The sequence below is a fragment of the Orcinus orca genome, chromosome 14, assembly GCF_937001465.1.
Source record: "Orcinus orca chromosome 14, mOrcOrc1.1, whole genome shotgun sequence".
Lineage (NCBI taxonomy): Eukaryota > Metazoa > Chordata > Mammalia > Artiodactyla > Delphinidae > Orcinus > Orcinus orca.
Window position 1 is genome coordinate 39,051,842 of NC_064572.1, and position 18,430 is coordinate 39,070,271.

At 41.2% G+C, this 18,430-nt stretch overlaps 1 protein-coding gene across 9 annotated transcripts in view; it reads left to right on the forward strand.

Annotated features, from left to right (window-relative positions):
- NRG3 (neuregulin 3) overlaps positions 1 to 18,430 on the forward strand; it is a 1,065,062-nt gene that overhangs the window by 1,013,089 nt on the left and 33,543 nt on the right. For all 9 annotated transcript variants that reach the window (XM_033433955.2, XM_033433956.2, XM_033433958.2 and 6 more), the window contains exons 5-6: positions 3,171 to 3,273; positions 7,806 to 7,932. In XM_033433955.2, coding sequence (XP_033289846.2) covers positions 3,171 to 3,273; positions 7,806 to 7,932 — 230 coding nt within the window. The remainder of the gene's footprint in view (positions 1 to 3,170; positions 3,274 to 7,805; positions 7,933 to 18,430) is intronic.

An 18,430-nucleotide genomic window follows, 5' to 3' on the forward strand; every position in this document is an offset into this window, starting at 1 on the left:
ACACTGCCACTTGGCTATCTTATAGGCTTTTAAAACTCACCAACTCCAAAGCTGAATTTGATATCTTTCCTTTCAATTCTGATCCCCCTCCAATAAGCTCCAACTTAGTTGAGAGCATCATCGTCTAGTCCCTTAAGTATTTTCAGCCTAACTGCTGGGCTTCCCTAGTGGCTCAGTGGTTAAGAATCTGCCTGCCAATGCAGGGGACACAGGTTCAAGCCCTGGTCTGGGAAGATCCCACATGACGCGGAGCAACTAAACCCGTGTGCTACAACTACTGAGCCTGCACTCTAGAGCCCGCGAGCCACAGTTACTGAAGCCTGTGCACCTAGAGCCCGTGCTCCGTAACAAGAGAAGCCACCACAATGAGAAACCTGCGCACCACAACAAAGAGTAGTCCCCACTTACAGCAACTAAAGAAAGCCTGCGTGCAGCAATGAAGACCCAACGCAGCCAAAAATAAATAAATTTATTTTAAAAAACCTAACTGCTTTTCACTTCCGTTTACTGCCCACCGTGGTTGTTACTATTATCATAGAAACATCCATCATGTCTGTCTACGCTGATATAATGGCCTTCTAACAGGACTCAGCATTTACTTTATCCCTTCTAATCTTTTCTGTAAATGGCAGGAAAAATAAATGTAAATATTATCACATCACACTCCTCTTCTTTCAAATTTTCAGTACCTTCCTGCTATTGTAAAGACATGTTCATTGTATACCATGTTCCTGTTGTTTCCGTGTTGCTCCCCTAAGCTGGGAGAGTATAGAAAATAACTTGTGCAAAGGCCCTGGGGTAGGGTAAGTAACTTCCAGATTCCTGAACATGCCATTTTATCTCCTACCACAGGGCCTTTGCACAAGCTGTCTTCTCTTCCTGGACCACTTTGCCCACCCCCATTCTTCTTGCCTAGTTGGATCCTATTTTATACTTAAAATCTCTGGTCTCTGTGAATAGGTCAATTTTTCATATTATATTATTTTGTAGGATTATATACCTCCTTGTTATAACATTTATTACAGTCAGCATTTCATATCATTGCCTTTATTTAGGCAGAAAATTGAAATTTATAAAGGTAAAGTAGTATACCTTTGGTTACTCATATTAAAGGTGGCTAAAATTAAAGTCAGGTCCAAAATTGCCAGACCCCCAACCCCTTGCTTCCTGCTCCTCATTGTGCTGGTTCTTGTGTAGCACTCTGAATCAAAGGCATTGAGAGCACCATCATGGTAACTACACCTGGGTCTATAAATCCACTCGCAGTATTTGGAGTTTTAATTTCACTCTTGATTTTGAACTCAGAAATGATTTTATACATTTCCCCAGGCTATATTTGACTAGCTTTAAAAACTAACAAAGGGCTTCCCTGATGGCACAGTGGCTGAGAGTCCGCCTGCCGATGCAGGGGACGCGGATTCGTGCCCTGGTCCGGGAAGATCCCACATGCCGCGGAGCGGCTGGGCCCGTGAGCCATGGCCGCTGAGCCTGCGCGTCCGGAGCCTGTGCTCCGCAACGGGAGAGGCAGCAACAGTGAGAGGCCCGCGTACCGCAAAAAACCAACAAACAAACAAAAAAAACACCTAGTAAATGTTATGCGGAGATCATTGTTTAGTGGATAGAGTCTTATTTCTTTTGTTTTAATAGATATTGTTATCCACCATTTTCGTAGTTCTTTTTATTGGCAGAAGCAGGGTGGAGTAGATTATTATATGTAAATCATGCTTATTCCATTAGAGTCATCAACTCACAGCAATTAAATGAAATGGAATTCTTTATAAATTGGTACATCTACTTACTTGTTTCCAAATTCATTTGGAAGATTTAATGAGCTTACAAATGTGGATGGAAAGGGTGACATTCTTTAAGATGGCAAGATGCCCAAACAAGGTCTCAGTGACAGGTTTTTTTATCTCTTTAATTTGAACCTTTCAAAATTTAAAATGTCAACCAAGGCTTGCCAGGGCCACACGATTGCCCCTCTTCATTTAATCAGAAATGTGGATGATGTGGTATTTCTCTTAGGTTTACTTTCTGTTTTTGATACTCCAGTCTGAATAAAGACATTGAAAATGTAAACAAAGCCTAAGAGGGGAGAGAAGAGAGGATAGTTCTTCTAATACATTGTTTCCCAATACACTGCTGCAGGAAGAAACTTTAAAATGTACTGTCGTATCTGAAGAGAGGATATAGTGCATGATCTCAGGAAAGAAGGCAAGGAGAGAGAGAGGGAAGGAGGGACAGAGGGAGGAAGAATGAACAGAAGGGAAGGAAAAAGGGAGGGGGAGAGAGGGAGAAAGAAAGGAAGGGAAGGAGGGAGGAAGGAAGGAAGGGAAAGAGAGAGATAGGAAGGAAGGAAGGAAGGAAGAAAAGAAAGGGAAAGACTATAGTCTCTGTGCTGTATAAAGAGAGAGATGAAGACAAGAGGAGGATAATTAACAGAAAGAAAGTTCTGAGATCTATGGATAAAAAGGTCTTGATGAGATGGAAGAACGGTTTCAGTAGATATATTTCAGAAAAACGAGCTAGAAGTGTAAATGTCAATGTCTGAAAAGTGAAATGCTTGTGTTTGAATTCTTGTCACTTTTTGCAATATAAGATGCTCTAAGATATGACTTTGGTAGTAGAGGTTGAGGTTACTGTGCCAGATCATTGGTATTGAGGAATGAGTAAATATTCACATGTATATTGAAGTTCTCTTTCATTAATGATGTCAATCATAGTAATGGGTGGATGAATGGGAGACTGACGGCCAGGGAGCAAATTAGAAAATGCAGTGGCATCAGTATCACATAAATTGGAAGTCATCACCGGCACAGGAAAGTTCTGATAGCAGATTATTTGGGGCCCCACCATAATTTTTAAAATGTATGTTCCCAGTATGTTCTCAAGTCATGAAATGTCTTTTGATAATAAGATTCATAATTGTGATATCTGTGTATGAGTTCTGATTTAGCCATGCACATACAAAAAAATAAATAAAAGCGGCTGTCCTATAGACCATTGCAAAGAAACTGAATCATAATAACGTCCTCGTGTTTTCCTATTCATGACAGGAACAAAAAAACTTTGCTTTGAAAGGCTCCTGCCAGTTCAGAAGTACGAGGACGGAGATTGTCTCTGCTGTGCCGTGCTAACATCCGCTTTAATTCTCTTTTTCAAATTCACAGAGAGTGAAGAAGTTTATCAGAGGCAGGTGCTGTCAATTTCATGTATCATCTTTGGAATTGTCATCGTGGGCATGTTCTGTGCAGCATTCTACTTCAAAAGCAAGTAAGACCATTTCTCTCAGTGTTAAAAGGTTACGTCTCAGAGGAAGTACTTTGTCTTTCTTTAAAGTGCTGAGCTCAGTACTCAGTCTGAGCTCCAGGCAGAGGGATTTTGTGCAAATTGTGTCCATCAGACTTCCATAAGTAACTCTCAATCTTTTGTAGCCTGTGGTGAATGTGTACAGTGTGTGCATGCATGTATGTGTGTGTGGTTTACCTTTGATGCACGTAGCGATCATTCCTCTCTGTAATCATGAACACTCTGTGTTCTTTGCACTTTCGATTGCCTGCTGGAATTAAAGGCTCAACATTTGCCTGTCACTAAGGGGTTAAGTCTTCTGAAAAGAGAGGTCACTGCTATAGACATAAACTTTATCAAATAGCATCTAGCCTTTCATGGAAAAGAAAACCAAACAATTTCCTTTTATAGTGTTTTTACCTGCTACCCATCAAGGTTTTAGCCAAATATGAAGTATGAATACTGTAAAGTCTACTTTGCTTCACCAGTTAGTATGCACGTCTAGAATATGCCCTACACTTACCTTGCCAAGAGACCAAACCTTCTGCCAAAAGCACTGCTTTTTTGGGGCTAATAAGGTAGAATTAAAAATATACATAAATATGTATATAAGTATGTATGTGTGTAGACATATATATTTACTCCACATAACTTTGGTAGAGGTATTTTATTTACGTAAATGACATAATCTACACTTAAAATAAGAAATGCAGATAAAAATATTCAATTCCTTGGTTTCTTGGAACGTATGCAGGCCTTGAGAAGTTGGCACAGATTCTGTTCCTACAGCTTGTCGGAAATCCAAGCCAACATGTAATTGCTTTTCATTGGACCTGTATTCTTCTACCCATTTGCTCTTCTAAAAATGGACCAATTTCCAAATACAGTCTGTGATACCTGTCTTCATGTCGTATATGTTGATCTTTAAAAAGAACAGCGATTAATGATTTTAAAAAATAATGGAAACTCGGGTATGAATCCAGAATTAGTGACTATTATTTTTTAATACACTATTTCAGAATAGGTTTAGATTTGCAGAATTACCGTGAAAATAGTACAGATAGATCCAATGTACTAGAATGTACACTGCCCAGAGAGAGTCAGGACTTACCCAAAGGCTTGTATTCTCTTGCTTATGTATGTTTTCCTTCCCATAATCCTTCGAATGCTGCCACTCTGGTTCTTTCTCCATTCTCTTGTCACCCGTGGTATGGCATGACCTCACCCGATGGAATATTACAGCACATTGTTAGCTGATGAAAGTTTGAACGTAGGTTACATGAAGAGGTAGAAGTGAGCAGCACCTTCTTGAATTTAGGGGTTTTCTGACTGAGTTAATTGAACCCCAACAAGGGGATTGAAGGGCACACTGAAAGAAATTCTTTTCTCCTCACTCCCAATAAGCCCGTATATTCCTATAAGTAGTTAATCGAACTATTAATTGAGCCTTTCATATCTGACTGATACGGCTCACATAGCAACTATAAATTCTTCTAGGTTTTCTTTTTACTTTTAACTTATATGGGCTAAGAAGTGTAAGGCTGGGAGTCCTTAGTAGACTTTGGAAATGCAAGACTTGATTCAACTCTAACAATGGAATCAGAATAGGAGAAGAGATGTTCCAGGAGCAGAATGATTTGTTCCAGGGACAAATAATTATCACAACCGGGAAAGCACAGGAGGAAAAAGGAGAACCGGTGCTACCAGTAGAAAGCAGATGTGCTCATAACTTGCCCTGACTATAGGTTATCACCCTCTGAAGTAAGAGATTTTAGATCACCAAGTAAGGCTCTTAAGGACAGGCAGTGGATGTTCTGATATGATGCTATGATTCTCTTCAGCTGTGGAGGTCTAAGTCCCCCAGCTGCTAGTACACAGCTATAAGAGTTACCTGACCCGAGATAGCCAGCATCCAGGGACAGGTCAATGTGAAGCTTTGAAGGCCTAGACCTTTGCCCCAACTTGGGGTGCAAGGCCATGCCAGTTTCCAAGCTCCCCGTGCGATTTGCGGAGGTCTTCACTGAGACTGTATCACATTCCAACTTCTCCCTCTGCCCAGTCCTGCTTCCTTCCCTTCATTTCCACACACGTTGATCCAAAGAGCCCTCCCTAATAAAAATCCTGCACGCTATCTCCATCTCAGTGTCTGCTTCCCCAGGAAGGCAACCTGTAACATTACAAAAAATGTCTCCCGATGGACTGGTGATGCCTGATATTCCACCACTTTACACCTCATTTCTTTCTGATGAATTGAGCCAGAGCAACTTGAAACTCACTGAACTATAGAATCACACCGACATTGTTAGGCTAGTAGGTTCCAGTGTGAAATGCCCGTATCTTGTCTTCCCCAGAGCAACTGCTCTCATGAGAGAGCTAATGGCATTGCAGGCAGACGCTTCTCACTTCCTTTGTTCCCATTTGCTGAGGGGAGAAGGAAAGAGCAAAAATGTGTGTGCTTGGGAGATCAGAGGGATGATGGGGAAGGAGGCAGGTTCAGAAAAGAAAGCCCATTGATTCTGGAATATTAGTGAGTCAGTACGGGAGCAAGAAGAGGGTAAAGGAAAGCAAATTATAAAAAGGATTTAGGAAATGCAGTCAGAAATTTTTATGAGGAAAATTCCTTTAGAATTTTACATTTCCCAGACGCCGAATTATGGAATTACTGAAAAGATCGTTAGTATTTTTACTATTTAATTCTTAGGAAATTAATTGGGTCCTGACTCTGTGCCAAGCCCCCTTTTACTACTTCATGATGATTCACTCAGTAGAACTTCCTCATCTCCAGTTTGCTTCATCAGTGAATCCCTGATAGGATTTTGTGGCTAACATGTGCTTCTTAAAATGCTGATATGATAGATTTGTTTCTAACAATAGGCTACAGATTAGCTGTTAGGAAGTAGATAGATAATTACAAGTGCATTAAAGCAACAGAGGTAAAAGCCCCCCAAATGATTGAAAAGATAAAATAAATATTTAAACAGAGCTACATCACACCAGTACTGTAAATTCAAAGGATGTAATGTTGCTCCAGGCCTCCAAATCCTGTAGCAAATACCGTGACTTGCTTGTGAGAGAGGCAATTAACAAGATCTCTTCTTTTATCTTGGAGCCAGTGTTCTAATTCCTCTGCAGCATCTGCCCATACAACTAAGCATGTGTTCTCACATGTAGTTTCCACAATATTTATGGAAGAGAGCTTTTCCAAACTCCATTGACAGATGAGGAAACTGAGGCTCAGGGAAGTTTTGGAAATCAATCATTTTGATTTGGGGAATCAAAGCAAAGCTGGTGGGTGGCAGAGCCAGAATTCAAATCTCAGTCACTGTGATACTCGAGCCCGTGGTGTACAGAGTGCTGTCTCTACCTGGAAAGGCTCACTGCAAGAGATGGTGCACAGTCTCCACTAAAGGCTCTCTCCTAGGCACGGACCTTGGAGAAGAGGCCAAAAAGTCTAGGGGGGATGATTCTGCAAAGTTTGTTTCCCTGTTTGTTTGTTCATTTTATAGGTTCTGAGTCTTCTGCTGATAGATAATTGCTATAGAGCTCTTGGGAGAGAGCAGCTAATAAGCCAGTAATTTGTCACATCCTTCTGATATAGCCACTGAATGGTCAGAACAACAGTCACTCCACATCTGCAGAAATATTTTACTTGGAGTCCCAAACTTGAGAATAATCTCAGCCTTCCCATCAAGAAGCTGCATAACTATAGCAAGTGGTTTGACAGTCGTGAGCGGTGGCTCGAAGTGCAAAGTACACAGCCAGACTCGCTGGGTTCAAATCCAGCTCTACCACTTACTAGCTGTGTGACTTTGGGCAAATTATTTAACTTCTCTGTGCCTCGGTTTTCTCATCTGTTAAATGAGTATAGGATTAATGCCTCATCACACACGAGTTATCGTGAAGAATAAGTAAGTTGAGACATGTAAAACACTTAAAATGATGCTTGGCACACAGTAGGTGCTCTTTAAGAGTTAACAACTTTTATTATTTACAAAAGTTCTAATAAAAATCTACATTCAGGGCTGATGGTAAAAATAAATGAACTGTTTCTAAACTGTAAAAAAGAAAATAGACCCGTTACGGTATATGTGAAAGCTATACAGTCAAGCCACACTTACATGAATTGGACAGATATAAACATAACTTTGCAAGTATGTTATATGTGGTTGCTAGGTCCAAGCTTCAAAGTTTTCCACTTGTCACTTCTTCAGAGCATTCCTAATTCTTTTCAGTTTAGCACTCAGGGATAGGGACCTCTTGCATCCAATAGGGACAGGACAAGGAATTACATTTCTGTCTGCCTTTGGAGTGCCACTGGGTGTGAATCCTGGATGATAACAGATAATGCCAGTATTTCTTGGTGGGGTTGAAGATGAAGGGAGGATTCTCTTTGTTAAGTGAGTTTATCTAGCTTTAGCAAATGACAAATATAGATGTTGGGAATGAATGAACCTTAAAAAATATGAATAGAATAAATGTATGTAACTATTTATACATGGATTTATTTAAACCTGCAGGAAACAAGCTAAACAAATTCAAGAGCAACTCAAAGAGCCACATAACGGTAAAAACTACAGTCTCAAAGCATCCAGCACAATGGCAAAGTCAGAGAACTTGGTGAAGAATCATGGCCAGCTGCAAAATGTAAGTTACACGTCTATACATCTCTTCCCACAGTCCATCTCAGTGCTTCCGGTCCAGAGGGGCTGGGGAGCCTGTGATCAGACTTGCATATTTTTTTCAGTACTCTGTAGATTTTTCCTTAAATCATGTTGCGTTTTCGTGTGCGCACACAAGTACTGGATAAAAGAAAGAAAAATTAAATCTCAGCTCTTGATTACAATCTGTAATATAATTAATCTCTGGAAGCAAAAAGAGCTTCAGTTGTTTGTTCCATAATCTCTTACTGAATCCTTACTTATCAGCAATGGAGCTGGGCACTAGGGGTACAATGTTCCCTACTGTAGGAAACTGATAGAGTAAAAAATACAGACACCCAGAGGAGGCTTGTAGGATGAGATGGTTGATATTATAGCAGAGATTGGAGAAGAGACCAAAGGGAGGTGGTGGGGGCAGAAGTGGAGGCAGCCACAAATCCAGGCTTGAACAGGATTTTGAAGAATATTTAAGGTTCATCAGAGAGTCAAAGAGCAGAGAACACAAGACTAGAACAAAGAGAAAGAATAAACCCATGGAATCCTAAGAATACATGCTATGTTGAGGCAACTCTGAGTTAAGGGGTGTGAGAGAAATCAAAGGTCAGAAACATGGGAGGGAAGAGTTGTGGTCCCAGAGTTGGGACTTCCTAACACCAGGCCTTAAACAGATACCAGAACTTGAAGTTAAATAAATGCAAGCTCTTTGAATCCTACATTCTTTCTAAAGTGGTTTTAAACATTTCTGAGATATATTGCAAAACACTAAATTAAAGACAAGCAAGTGTTCCCAAACAGGTCCTGCTGCTTGCAGGACCAATACTCCAGAGACAAGTGTAACTCCCAAGATTTTGCTCCGTGAAAGTTTTTAAGAGACAATCGAATCATTGGCCCCGGGGGTGGGGCAGGGAATCAGTGTCTTCATAATCTTCCACTGTGTGCAGGCTTTCTTCTGATTGGTTTGTGGTGAGGTAACAGGGTGGTAGTCCAGGAATCTGGTGTTCAGCCTGAAGTTGCCATCCTCTACCTAAGTAGGGACCTTAGTCCCTGCAGAAGAACTCAAAGATATCGTTATGAATATTTCATGAGAAGGAACCAGGCCCCTGCCCCATGCAGCGCTATTGTTTCTTGACTGTTCCTCCTTGTTTCTGCATTCCCTCCCTTCCCTGATTAGTCACCGTTTGAATCTGCTCTTTGGAACTAAGAGAGGGTCAAGGAGGTTGAATGAAGCCTATTTCCTACAAACCAGAAATGAGGACACAGAAAGGATTTGTATCCGGCAGGGCCCCACAGGGTCCTGCTCCATTTCACAAATGCCATATAAGGCATACTGGAAGATTCCTATTAGGGTAGCAATTCTTTGTCCCCCACCAGATTGCACTTCCAGATTCTGAGACACAAAACGAAAGCACAAAGGCCATGATATAAACCTAGTATTTGAGTATAATACGCAATCACCCAGGACACATTGACACCCTTCCAAATGCTTGAATCACTGGGAATTTAAACATCATTTGTGATTTTAGGAAATCATTACCCCAAAAGTCGCCATTATGCTATGCATGACAGATGTACTTAGATGTTTAATGCGGAATTCATAAATCAGAATTGCTTCCCAGCAAAGTTTTGTTAAACTTGTAATCATGGTTGTGTGTAGGGATTGTTCTTTTCAGAAACAGGGTGAATGCTTTTGCTAATGATTTCTAATGAGTACTATCCCATCACTGTAAAAACAAACGCAGTGATGGAGGGCTTCTTTGCAACTGAACCTGTCAAAGATAAAGCCAGAGTCTAGTTAAAGTAGTAAGGACAGACTTTTGATCAGTAATATACTGTTGCATTACGGAAGAGAATCCAGTTTGAACTGAACCCAACTTCCATTCTTACAGAGGTGACTGGGAGTTTTAAAAGGAGAATGAGGGAGTAGGGAGGGGAAACAGTGGGGGCCTGACAGAGTCAGGGAGGTGAAAAATTACAAAGAGTTGGTCATAGAAATGCGATTAGGCCAGCTTTGTCTGGCCATTATTGAACTTAGGACCCTGTTGTTGCAGGAAAAATGGGGTGCAAGAGGATGGTCATGCCCCAGGTCTCGGGTGAGTCCCTGGGACGGGCCGCCAGGTGACGGTCCTTGGCTCTGTGTAGGAAAGAATTCAAGAGCTAGCCACAGTAAAGTAGACAAAGTGTGGGCCATCTCAGAAGGCAAAAGGTGGCCCCAAAATATGGGGTGGTTTGTTTTTATGGGCTAATGAGTGGGAGGATTATTCCAACAGTTTTGGGAAGGGGCAGATGTTTCCAGAAACTGGGCCACTGCCCACTTTTGGCCTTTTATGGTTGGCCTCAGGAAGTGTCATGGTGCCTCTAGGTGTGTCATTTAGATGCTAATGCATTACAGTGAGCATATAATGAGGCTCAAGGTCTAGTGGAAGTCGAATCTTCCACCGTCTTGGACCTAGCTGGTTCTAACTAGTTTACGTTGTGTCCTGTTCTTAATGGTTGTGTCATTCTTTTAAAGGCTGCGCCTTGCCCCCTTCCTTCCTATCTCACTGTCCTTCTACAGAGACTGGGAGACTGAGTCCCTACCCTTCCTAATGATTACATTTCAAATAAATTGTCTTTCAGGTCCATGAAAAAGACTTTCCCCAGTTGTAGGAGATACATAACACATCTCAAAGGGACAGAGGAAGGTTAACAATCCTAAACGCTTTTCAGTAAATGCTCTGAGAAAGAGAGGTCTGGGGACTGCCTCAGGCATTGGCTAAAATGAATGGCAAATTCTTTTGGAGGCCTTGAGGGGCCTTTGTTGGCTTGTTCTTTTTGGTGGGTTTTGGCAAGCATTTTAAGGGGGGGGGGTGGGCTAGGGATATAGCATTGTGAGCTGTTAGAACTATGTTAGAGTTTGCTCAGGTCTTTCAGTGTGAGGGTGAGTGGATGAACTATTTAGGCAGAGGATCTGCAGTTTTTAAAGGCCAAAGTTGAGGCCTAATCGAAAAGAGGCCTTAGAGGAGCCTGTCTACTCAAGAAGAGAGTCTGTCGGTCCCTATGCATTGTAAAGGGCTGCAGACAGAACACACACAGTTTATATTCTTTCTCACCGAACCTAGGGTCAGTAGCATTTTCTCTATGCTTTACGAGCTCCACACATTCATTTGGGAGACAGCATAATGGCCCACAGAGTGGTCACCTCACAATTTACTTCTCCTTCCCCTCCCAGTAGACACTCATGTTTTCTATTGTTTAATTATTAAAATTAAACTCTTCACTCATGTGTTTCCCCCACCCCTCATTTAACTGGACTTATTAGGATTCAGACAAGAAAGAAATTATCAACTGTAGGGCTGCCACACTTGAAAGACCTTTGGGTCCTATAGTTTTCTTTTCTTTTTCTCTCCCTCTTCCCTCCTCTTCAGCCCAGCCCTCCCCAGCGTTTTGTATGTTGGCACAGGGCAGCAGAGGTTCAACTGGATGATTCCCCCAGAGCCCAAGATAGGAAAGTGTCTTTTTATATTCATTCTACTTTTGGATAAAGAGAGGATACATATGACATTTTATCTCTGAGTTGTGGTGTGGTCAGCTAGTGAAACTGTGCAAATCAGATTGAGAGTTGAACCCACTTGCTGGGACTCGAACCCAGCCTAAACCCAGATTGGCACTTGAACCCACAGTCTTTTAACTGAGATCACCCACCTGGTTCCAGGACTTAATGAAGCTCGGGTTCTTTATGTCTCATCACAGAAAGAATTCAGTGAGAGACAAAGTGATAGGTAAGAAGTGGATTTATTTAGAGAGATACACATTCCATAGATAGAATGCGGTCATCTCGAAAGGCAAGAACAGCCTTGGGAGAAACGCATTCCACAGACAGCATGTAGGCCATCTCAAAAAGTGAGAGGCCCCGAAATATGGTGTGGCTAGTTTTTATGGGCTGAGTAATTTCATAGACTAATGAGTGGGAGGATTATTCCAACTATTTGGGGGAAAGGGTGGGGGTTTCCAGGCCCACTTTGAGGCCTTTTATGCTTAGCCTCTGAACTGTCATGGCACCTGTGGGTATGTCATTTAGCATGCTAATATATTCCAATGAGCATATAATGAGGCTCAAGGTCTACTGGAAGTCCAGCCTTCTGCCGTCCTGGACCGAGTTCATTCTAACCAGTTTTCGTCATGTCCTATGGCTATATGTCATTCTTTTAAAGGCTGTGCCCTGCCCCCTTCCCTCCTGTTTCATTAGGATAGCACATTTCAAGGGATCAACAGTCTGAAAGGCTACACAAAAGCTGGGAGTTCAGGCAGAGAATAGATGGGAGAGGAAGGCATTTAAGGACCCTGAAGAAAGAGCGCAAGGTGCATCGAGGAGACTTATGCATGCCAGCCATAGCATTCTACACGCTGGCGACTGGGCTCAAGACTCTTGAGCAGATCGCTTTACAAGACTAGTGTAAAATGAACAAGTTGCTTTCCCAAAGGCACATATCAATTTCAGTGCAAGAAAGCAATATAGTTCCTACCAGCTTTGTTATACTTTTGTCAGCATTTCTTTTGCTAATTTAATAGGAGAAAATTGTATCCTTTAATTAAATTTCACTGTTTGAGAAGGTAATATAATCTCTGTTCATATATTTCTAGTCAGATTTCCACTGTGGTGAATTATACGTTGATACCCTTGCTCATAGTTTTATTATAAGAAGCAAATAACAATTTAACAGCAATTTTTCATGCCATATGTTATGGGAGAAAATAGTAATAGAGAATACATATCAATAATCCCTTAAAAAGAAATTGAAATGTTTAGGAACATTTGCTTTCCTACAATGCTATGCTTAAGATGTATGAGAAGCATACAGGACATCTGAGCAGTTGGTCAAGTAGGAAGTAGTCTTAGGGAAAGCAGTAATTTGTCATGTGGCTAAGAAATATCTGCATGCATATTCAAATGCAAATGTATTAAAGAAAATTTGGAAAAGCATTTTTTCTTTTGTAGGTCTATAGTTTTTTTCTTCAGACAAGAGCCATGAGGAAATACTAATGTTAATGATAACAGCAAAAAATGATAAATAAAATAACGATAATAATAATAACAGCAAATAACATGTACTGGGTACAGACATAGAATCATGCTAAATAATATAAATACATAGCCTTATTTAGTCCTAACAACAACTACTTAGTTTACACCCACGATGTGCAGAAGAGGAATCTAGAACTCAAACAAAGCTTGAGAAAGTTCTATCAGGCAGCTAGCTAGTGAATAGCTAAGAACCAAACCCACATCTCTGTAACTCAGTGGTTCTCCACAGGGGACAGTGTTGCCCCACAGAACATTTGGCAAAGTCTCAAAACACTTTGGGTGTTACAACTTGGGAGGGAAGTGTACAGGTGTCTATGAGTAGAGGGTGCTGACAAATACCCAGTAATGCCTGGGACAGTTTTGCCCCACAGAACATTTGGCAAAGTCTCAAAACACTTTGGGTGTTACAACTTGGGAGGGAAGTGTACAGGTGTCTATGAGTAGAGGGTGCTGACAAATACCCAGTAATGACTGGGGCAGTCCCCCACAACAGAAAGTGTTCTTTCCCAAATGTCAGGAGTGGTGAGAAAGTCTGGAGTCCAAGGTCTAGATGCAAGATGTGTCCACTAGGAGATTCTGACAGCCTAGCACAGGAGTTCTATCACCAGTGCCCACTTCAGGCATTTATTTCTACTGCGTGGAAGGAGACAGGTAACCCTGGTACACTATAATCCTTAGGAGGGAAAAGTTCCTACTTTGCTTACCATATCAGGCAAATTTATCTTTATCTTATCTTGGAGCCCAGGTTAACTACTTGAAATTCTCTGCAGTGTTTAACAAATGAATTGGCTGTTTCTGGCACTCCCCTAAGTTCATTAAACATTCATGGGGAAGGGTTTCACTTGACAGTCATTTAACAAGACGTGAAACACCCAATCCAGTGAAGCAACATGATACTATGGGAACACTTGACTCAGAAGCTGCAGAACTAGACCCGGCAGTGCCTTAGTAGCACCTAGCCCCATACCATCCTTTACAAATGAAGCATTTGTAACTCAAAGAGATGAAGTGACCTCATTTCCTGTGTCCCCAGAGAGAGAGAGAGAGAGAGAGAGAGAGAGAGAGAGAGAGAGAGAGAGAGAACGCTGGGGCTAGAGTTATAACCTCCAGACCAGTCAAGGGAGTGAAACTTCCCAGCACCTAGTTCAGGGATCAGAAACAGAAGTCATCAAAAGAGAGATGATCTATTCTTTCTTAAAATCAAGGGAAAATATACATTAGTGAAAAGTAAAGGAACAAAATCATGTACCGCTTCCCAGTTTTTTCAATAACCATCTTAGGAAGGATAGGTTTGTGGGAGTAACATTCAATGAGAAAGAACTGGAAGATAATATTTGCACGCTAAAGGAGAACAAGAAGAATTTAATGCCTAGTACAGCCTTGATAATTGGTACAGAGAGGCATTTATTCTGTAATGCTTTTTGAATCTTTTCTCTGTTGGACACTGCATGAAGATCTTAAAAAATACAAACAGGAGATGGATCCTGGCTTCAGGGACCTCATGGGCTAGTGCTAGAAACAAACACGTAAGCATATACTTTTCTTATCATGTGGATGCATTAATTCAAGTTGCTATCAGATAATGGAAAAGGACATCTAAAATTGGCTGGGGGAATCTGCGAAGCCCACACCGAAGCAGGTGACATTTACGCTGAGTCTTGAGAGTGAGTTGAAGTTCATCAGATAGTTTGATGGGGGTTGGTCAGAAGAGGTCATCTCTTTGAAGCATGAATCAAAGTTAATTTTGAATCATTCTAGTCTAAAACCTGATCTCTTGTTTTAAATATCAAATTCTAACTTATGGATTTGCTATAGATTCATACATTCATCTGTTGATTCAAATATGTATTAAATATCTAGTAAGGACCAGGGATATCATGATGACCAAAAATGACAGTGTTCCTACTTTCAAGGAGCTTACTGATTACTGTAGGTGACAGATATTAATCAAAGAATCCCACAAACAAATGCGCCAAGGCCTACAGCCAATAGTGAACAGTGCTGTAGAGCCTACAGAAGGCAGGTCTGGGAGATAACCTGACAATAGGAACAGCTAAGAGCTCTCTGAGAAGAGGGAATAACACGCGCTCAGTTCCCCCTGGCTGAAGCGGGCACCTGGTGAAGGTGAGGTGGTGGAGGGTGAGGGATGAGAGCCCGGAGGAGTACTTGCTGTGCTGGGTGTCTGGAAACGGTGTCTAGCTCTATTATTCCTCTTCAGTGGAATGTGTTAAATTTTGACAGCAGTTATTATAGTTCTTCCGGCTCTGGTACATGGTGCAAACATTCTTAAAATAACCACAACTGTTGAGTTGTTTTTAATTACTCGTATTAGAGATCCGGCTGAAACCACGCTCTAAAACATAACCACTCAGTCTCACGATCTTTTGGGCTCAAATCAGACCTGCAATAAAGAACTTTTTGACACAGACATAGGTGAGCTGAGAGCAATGCGGAGACAAGACACTGAAAACCTTAAAACCATTTTACAATATCCTCCCTCCTGGCTTTATTGCCTGGGGTTCCAGACCAGGTGATTATCAACTCTGTCAACATTGCTTTCCAACACAGCACGGCTTTCATTTAACTTTCTCTGGCTCGGGCTGCTTGCAGGGGGCAGACCTGGAAACAGCATACCTTGCTGTACTTCCAACATGCTCCTGCTTCATCTGACAGTTCTGTCGATTTTAGGGCACCAGCAAGGCAGGTGATGGTACAAACAACAGTGGGTGTCCTCGGCACCCAAGAACATTTCCACAAGGAGGGCTTTCAGGGAAGCCAATCGGGATGAATGCTTCCCCATGAAATAACAGTATGACCAGGGTCTGTGTGGGTGTTTGAAAGGAGAACGGCTGAGCTCATGCTGAAAGGACCAGTGAATGGTCTATGCCATCTTCTTATTCACGATTCAAGTGACATTACGTCAAATGGGGTTTTAACAAAACACGGACAAACACAAAATGTCAAGATCTGTGTGAGTACAGGAAAAGAACATGGATCAACTGCCGTACCTTGTAACATTGTACAGAAATGTTAAGGGGGAGGGCCAGACATGCAGCTAGCCTGAGCACTTGAACTTCACTGGGGATACTATCAGACGGATGAGATAAAATTGTGCCGACCTTAACTCCTCCCAGGGAGGAACTGCATACATTTTGGGAGGAACCATAATAAATGCTTTTAGCACAGATTATAGAATGTCCAAAGGCTATAGTCCTGGTCAGTTAAGCTGCCTTTAAGGAGAGTCTATGCAGACTGTTTTGCTGAGTGGGTTTTGCACCTTGAAGGCCTACAGCTAAGCTACTCAGGAAAATAAAGGAAAGCTGAATACTGCCTTTAGTCTCTAATTTATTATTATTTTTGGTATGTATCTTTTGCTTTACAATGGTGTGTTAGTTTCTTTTATAACAAAGTGAATCAGTTATACATATACATATGTTCCCATATGTCTTCCCTCTTGCGTCTCCCTCCCTCCCACCCTCCCTATCCCACCCCTCCAGGGTGTCACAAAGCACCGAGCCAATATCCCTGTGCCATGCGGCTGCTTCCCACTAGCTATCTACCTTGCTACCTTTGTTAGTGTGTATATGCCCATGACTCTCTCTCGCCCTGTCACAGCTCACCCTTCCCCCTCCCCATAACCTCAAGTCCGTTCTCTAGGAGGTCTGCGTCTTTATTCCTGCCTTACCCCTAGGTTCTTCATGACATTTTTTTTTCTTAAATTCCATATATATGTGTTAGCATACGGTACTTGTGTTTTTCTTTCTGACTTACTTCACTCTGTATGACAGACTCTAGGTCTATCCACCTCATTACAAATAGCTCAATTTCGTTTCTTTTTATGGCTGAGTAATATTCCATTGTATATATGTGCCACATCTTCTTTATCCATTCATCCGATGACGGGCACTTAGGTTGTTTCCATCTCCGGGCTATTGTAAATAGAGCTGCAATGAACATTTTGGTACATGACTCTTTTTGAATTTTGGTTTTCTCAGGGTATATGCCCAGTAGTGGGATTGCTGGGTCATATGGTAGTTCTATTTGTAGTTTTTTAAGGAACCTCCATACTGTTCTCCATAGTGGCTGAACCAATTCACATTCCCACCAGCAGTGCAAGAGTGTTCCCTTTTCTCCACACCCTCTCCAGCATTTATTGTTTCTAGATTTTTTGATGATGGCCATTCTGACTGGTGTGAGATGATATCTCATTGTAGTTTTGATTTGCATTTCTCTAATGATTAATGATGTTGAGCATTCTTTCATGTGTTTGTTGGCAGTCTGTATATCTTCTTTGGAGAAATGTCTGTTTAGGTCTTCTGCCCATTTTTGGATTGGGTTGTTTGTTTTTTTGTTATTGAGCTGCATGAGCTGCTTGTAAATTTTGGAGATTAATCCTTTCTCGGTTGCTTCATTTGCAAATATTTTCTCCCATTCTGAGGGTTGTCTTTTGGTCTTGTTTATGGTTTCCTTTGCTGTGCAAAAGCTTTGAAGTTTCATTAGGTCCCATTTGTTTATTTTTGTTTTTATTTCCATTACTCTAGGAGGTGGGTCAGAAAGGATCTTGCTGTGATTTATGTCATAGAGTGTGCTGCCTATGTTTTCCTCTGAGAGTTTGATAGTTTCTGGCCTTACATTTAGGTCTTTAATCCATTTTGAGCTTATTTTTGTGTATGGTGTTAGGGAGTGATCTAATCTCATACTTTTACATGTACCTGTCCAGTTTTCCCAGCACCACTTATTGAAGAGGCTGTCCTTTCTCCACTGTACATTCCTGCCACCTTTATCAAAGATAAGGTGTCCATATGTGCGTGGGTTTATCTCTGGGCTTTCTATCCTGTTCCATTGATCTATTTTTCTGTTTTTGTGCCAGTACCATACTGTCTTGATTACTGTAGCTTTGTAGTATAGCCTGAAGTCAGGGAGCCTGATTCCTCCAGCTCCGTTTTTTGTTCTCAAGATTGCTTTGGCTATTCGGGGTCTTTTGTGTGTCCATACAAACTGTGAAATTTTTTGTTCTAGTTCTGTGAAAAATGCCAGTGGTAGTTTGATAGGGATTGCATTGAATCTATAGATTGCTTTGGGTAGTAGAGTCATTTTCACAATGTTGATTCTTCCAATCCAAGAACATGGTATATCTCTCCATCTATTTGTATCATCTTTAATTTCTTTCATCAGTGTCTTATAATTTTCTGCATACAGGTCTTTTGTCTCCTTAGGTAGGTTTATTCCTAGATATTTTATTCTTTTTGTTGCAATGGTAAATGGGAGTGTTTTCTTGATTTCACTTTCAGATTTTTCATCATTAATATATAGGAATGCCAGAGATTTCTGTGCATTGATCTTGTATCCTGCCACTTTACCAAATTCATTGATTAGCTCTAGTAGTTTTCTGGTAGCATCTTTAGGATTCTCTATGTATAGG